Here is a 5,298-nt window from a genome sequence, read left to right on the forward strand (position 1 = left end):
AAAGGGAGTGTGTTAAAATAGAGTGTGCTCGGGTCTCTTTCGATTGTTGAAAGTTTAACCCCGAATCAGCTCTAACTGATCTAAACTATTATCATACACGTTCCAAATATGACTTTTTTTTTTTAATCAAACATTTTATCATACACTTTTCGAAGACAGTGGGTCGTAATTTACAGGAGATTTAGCTGCCATTTTTAGCAGGTTAGCGACCACTTAAAGAAATGGTTCTCGGTTGTTTTTTTACCTATGGTCCCCTGTCATTACAATTTTACTCTGGTGGGCTCGCATAGCCATTCCATGTTTAAAAATTAGCTTTATAGATACTTCTTTCAAAATTCCTATTTTGTAGAATCTGCTAATGCTACCCAAGGCCATGTGGTAGTTTTAAACCGGCCACTCTATCTTCTGTAAGAAGTTCTGCCTTAGAGTAGGCCATTCTGATGTAAAACTTGAGGATCAGAAACCTATTGGTCATCCTAGCCAGTAGTGGGCCATCGGAAGTATGTCACCTAAAATAGGAATCATTTCGACGGGTTACCAAACATCACTCACAAACCATTTGTAGACTCGAAACTATATCAGAAAGCACTTTTCCAAAGTTTATGGTGATGATGATGTAGGTGAATCAACTGCTCGAAGGTGGTTTGCAAAATTTAAAGCCAGCGAGTTTAGCTTGCAAAATGACAGTCGTAGTGGAAGACCTTCAAAATTGGATGAAGATGTTTTGAAGGCAAAAATCGAAGAAAACTCAAATATCACGACTAGAGAACTTGCAGAGAAGTTGGAAGTTTCTAAAGGTATGGCTCATGAACACCTAGTGAAGCTAGGATACATTTCTCGCTATAATATATGGATCCCTCACAAACTCTCAGAAAAGAATTGCTTGGACCGGTATTCTGTTTTTGATATGCTTTTGAAACGGAATGAAAGCATGCCTTTTTTTAAAAATCAACCTGTAACTGGAGATGGAAAATGGCTTGTGTACAAAACGTAGTGCGAATAAGATCCTGGTGTTTGCGTAATGAACCCCAAAAACAGCAACCAAAGACGAATATCCAAGCTCAAAAAGCTATGCTTTGTGTTTGGTGGGATCATAAAGGCATTATTTATTATGAGCTTCTCTCACAAAACCGGACCATTAATTAAGATGTGTACTGTCGTCAGCTGGCTAATTTAAACCAAAAAAAATCAAAGAATTGAGACCGGAGATTGCCAACAGGAAAGGGGTAGTATTGTAACAAGACAATGCCCGACTACATGTGTCTTTAGCTACCCGAACAAAGTTACATGAATTTGACTGGGATTTCTTAACCCATCTACCAAATAAATTCTCCTGATATTGCGCCATCTGACAACCACTTGGTTTTTGTCTCTACAGAACTTATTGCAAGGAAAAACATTTAACGATTTATATGAAGTCAAAATGCATTTAGATAATTTTTTTCTTCAAAACCAGTCAATTTTTATGTTAAAGGAATATTCAAATTGCCTGATAGACAGGCAAGGGTCATTAATAATAATGGAAATTATTTCAATGAATAACATTTATTGAAAGGTCAGTTATTTATATCTCTTTTTGCATATTAAAAAACGCTCAGAATTTTCCGGACAACATAATATATATGTAATGTTAAATCTCTGAACGAGGTATTAACAGTAACTGCACGATAAAGTGAAGTATATTTGCCACTTAAATGTGGCTGACCCCGAGGGGTGGATATGTATTATAAGGTTATATATAACCTTGCAATACAAATATACATAGTGTATTTGTATGATAAGGTTTATTGAACATATTTATATAAAGTTCTAATGACTTCTGGTAGAGACGAAGGAGATTAGAGATTACAAATAATAAGCAGGAATGAGTTGATGTTTGTGGTGAGAAGTCAGAATGTGGGTTCTCTGGTGGCGTTCTCAAAGTCTGCGATTTTTCTTGGTGGGCTTTCGCCTTAAAACTAAGAAAAACACAAGAAAAGGTCAAAGAACATTCGATTAGGTTCTATATGGCATGATATCGTTGCAAGCTGATTGGTTGATAATCAGAACAAACCGCATGGCATGAGCGGACCAGTTGCGGACCAGCTTACAATTGAAGCTGCGGACCTGGCAACTGAAAAATGTAAGGTTCAATTCTAGGTCTCGCCAAATATATAATGTTTATGCGTGTGTACAGAGAAAACCTTTTATCATAATTATAATTAATATTGGTTTCGAATTTTGGCACAAGGCCAGCAATTTCGGGGGATGGTGTAAGTCGTTTACATCAACCCCAGTCTCCAAATGGTACTTATTTTCTCGACCCCGAAAGGATGAAAAACAAAGTCAACCTCGGCGGATTTCGAACTCAGAACATAAAAATTGACGAAATGTTACAAAGCATTTTGTCTGACATGCTAACGATTCTGGCAGCTTGCTGCCATATAATCATGCATGATAATATTAGTTATAGCCAAGGCGTGAGCTGGCAGAAACGTTAGCACGCCGGGCGAAATGGTTAGCAGTATCTCGTCTGCCGTTACGTTCTGAGTTCAAATTCCGCCGAAGTCGTCTTTGCCTTTCATCCTTTCGGGGTCGATAAATTAAGTACCAGTTACGCACTGGGTCGATGTAATCCACTTAATCCCTTTGTCTGTCCTTGTTTGTCCCTTCTATGTTTAGCCCCTTGTGGGCAATAAAGAAATAAGAAACGTTAACACGCCGCGCGAAATGCTTAGCGGTATTTCGTCTTGTCTTTACGTTCTGAGTTCAAATTCCACCGAGGTCGACTTTGCCTTTCATCCTTTCGGGATCGATAGATTAAGTACCAGTTGCGTACTGAGGTCAATCTAATCGACTGGCCTCCTCCCCAAAAGTTTCGAGCCTTGTGCTTGAGTAAAAAAGAATATTAGTTATAATCTTCTATTTGAAATGAATTATCCACTTTTTACAATTAAATATCCAAATAGTTATTTCCTTTGCTTAATGTGATCAAACGTTTATTGTTACAATCCGGTTATCGGTATCAAAAATGATCACAATAAGCTTATTTTCATAGCATATTCTTTACATAATTTTTTTTTACTTTACAATTTAATCACATGCATAATTTATTCAATAATTTTAATTGATATAGTGTTAACTATTTAATCGCATGCAGATTTAATTCGGTATATTTAATTAAAAATATTTTTCGACCCCTCTTCCCACGCACATAAAATTTTCTGCGCACATTTCTGTCGTACGATTTCCTCTCTCAAGGACTTTATACATTTTCTTTGTTAACGCCTTCACAACAAATGGCATTCTTAATGCTGTTTTGTGTTCTCATGCAACACATTTTTAATAGCCAGTATGGGGTCATCTGCTATAAATGCCCACTGTTCTGGATTTTTCTGCATGCTTGCAACACCACACCATCACCAGCATCACCATCATTTTGCATCGTCGTCGTTGTCAGTGGCGTCATTATACATCATCATCATCATCGTCGTCGATGTCACTGTCGTCGTCATCATTATCGTTATCATTATCATCATCATCGTCGTCATCTTTATCCTCACCAACGTATCGTCATTATCAACGTCATCATTATCGTCGCCATTGTCAATGTCGTCATCATATATCATCGTTATAATCGTCGTACATCATAATCTTCATTTTATCATCATCGTCATTGTTGCTGACGTTGTCGCCTTTATCATGATCATCATTTCTTTTTCCCACTTTGCGTTTCCTGATCCGACTCAACAAGATACAATATCCTGTAGAGTTGAAGCCAAACTATGGGGCCTGAGGCATTATAACAGAAGTGCCTTGCTTGACGGCGTTCCTGTCTGTAATACGTAAGCTATTTCTAGTGGGGCGATCTTCTGGACTGCGTAAATGCTGTTGATGTTGCTTAGGAAAGGGATTGTGACCTTCTCCATCCACCCACTTCATGAATCCTTCAAGATCGACTAACCACTAGCAATATTTTTACATTCGCGGGAAAGGAAGTGGGGAATAGATTGATTGTCAAAATCGTTTGAGCATCGGGAAAAAAGAATTGGCTCGGCGTTATTTGTCCCAGCTCTTCACGTTGTGAGTTCAAATTCTGCCGAGGTCAACTTTGCTTTTCATCCTCTCGAGGTCGATAAAATAAAACATCAGTCATTTACAGGGGTCGATGTAATCGATTATCTCTTACCCTAAAATTGCAGGCCTTGTGCCAAAAATATATATTGAATGTATGTAGAAAAATATAAGTGGAAGTATTATGTCAAGAACTCTTGTGTAAATATATATTCAGGCAAGTATTTTATTCGGTGCAATTAAGGAATATTTTCTGTGTTGCTTATGTTTGCGTTGTTGTTGAATCATATTGTTCTCGGAGATTTGCTCTTTCATAATTTAAAAATTACTTTTGATGAGCTGCAATTAACAGTGGTGAAACGTTGGTCAAAAATGTTATTTATTACATTATATTGCTGGAGAATTAAATCATCATCATCATCATTATTATTATTATTATACATTAATTGAATAATTCCTATTATTTTACCTCATCATGGAGCCTCGATGCTAGAAATTGTGGGCAAATCTCCCAATTGCACTCTCATTTCTTAAACAACAGAAACACCCTAAACAATCTGGTACAATCCGCCCTCTCATCAAGGACATAAACGTAAATGAACAATAACATAAATATAAATAACGACAACACAAACAAAATTTTTAATTACCCCCACCCCCTAAAAAAAAAACAAAAAAAACAGCAGCTACAGAGTAGCGCACGAAAAAGTAACCCGGGTTCCGTAGCATTGTGTAAATATAGAAATAAATTTACTCCTGCTCATGTGAGACTGTTGCACCAATCTATGTGTTGACTTCTTTGGATTTCGAGTAATCCTTTGGCGAATGTCCTGAATAACTTCCAGTGTCCGAACTGTAGGGTCTCTTTGTTTTGGGGGTGTCGTGCATTAACCCCGTAGCGCACCACTTCTTAACCAACATTTGTATCATTCTTTCCCGGTAAGCCTTAACCAGGAAACTTGACTTCAAAAGTTTTGCGAGTTTGCTTAACAGAACCCGTTCTCACATATGCTTCCACTCTTTCTGCTATTTGAGTACACCATCTTGCAGAAAAGGCTAGCGATGTTCACTCAATGCAATCTTACAATTAATTAATGTGGTGAGGATACTGTAGCGTGTCATCTTTGTTCAACAGTTACGAGCACTCAGAAAATCACAACGAAACTTGCAAACGAAAGATTGGGTACTTTCTTGTGAGTGTAAATATATTTCTGTATTTACTCCATGCTGCGGAACCCAGGCTAC

General features: G+C 37.5%; 1 protein-coding gene across 1 annotated transcript in view; it reads right to left on the reverse strand.

Annotated features, from left to right (window-relative positions):
* The window catches only part of LOC106875661 (YEATS domain-containing protein 4), a 17,378-nt gene extending 13,770 nt beyond the window's left edge, over positions 1–3,608 (reverse strand). The window contains exons 1-2 of the mRNA XM_014923900.1: positions 3,547–3,608; positions 1,850–1,958 (exon numbers count right to left, since the gene is read on the reverse strand). Of these exons, the coding sequence (XP_014779386.1) occupies positions 1,850–1,958; positions 3,547–3,608 (171 nt within the window). The remainder of the gene's footprint in view (positions 1–1,849; positions 1,959–3,546) is intronic.
* Between the last annotated feature and the right edge of the window lie 1,690 nt (positions 3,609–5,298).

This window comes from Octopus bimaculoides, chromosome 3 (assembly GCF_001194135.2).
Source record: "Octopus bimaculoides isolate UCB-OBI-ISO-001 chromosome 3, ASM119413v2, whole genome shotgun sequence".
NCBI classification, from domain to species: domain Eukaryota; kingdom Metazoa; phylum Mollusca; class Cephalopoda; order Octopoda; family Octopodidae; genus Octopus; species Octopus bimaculoides.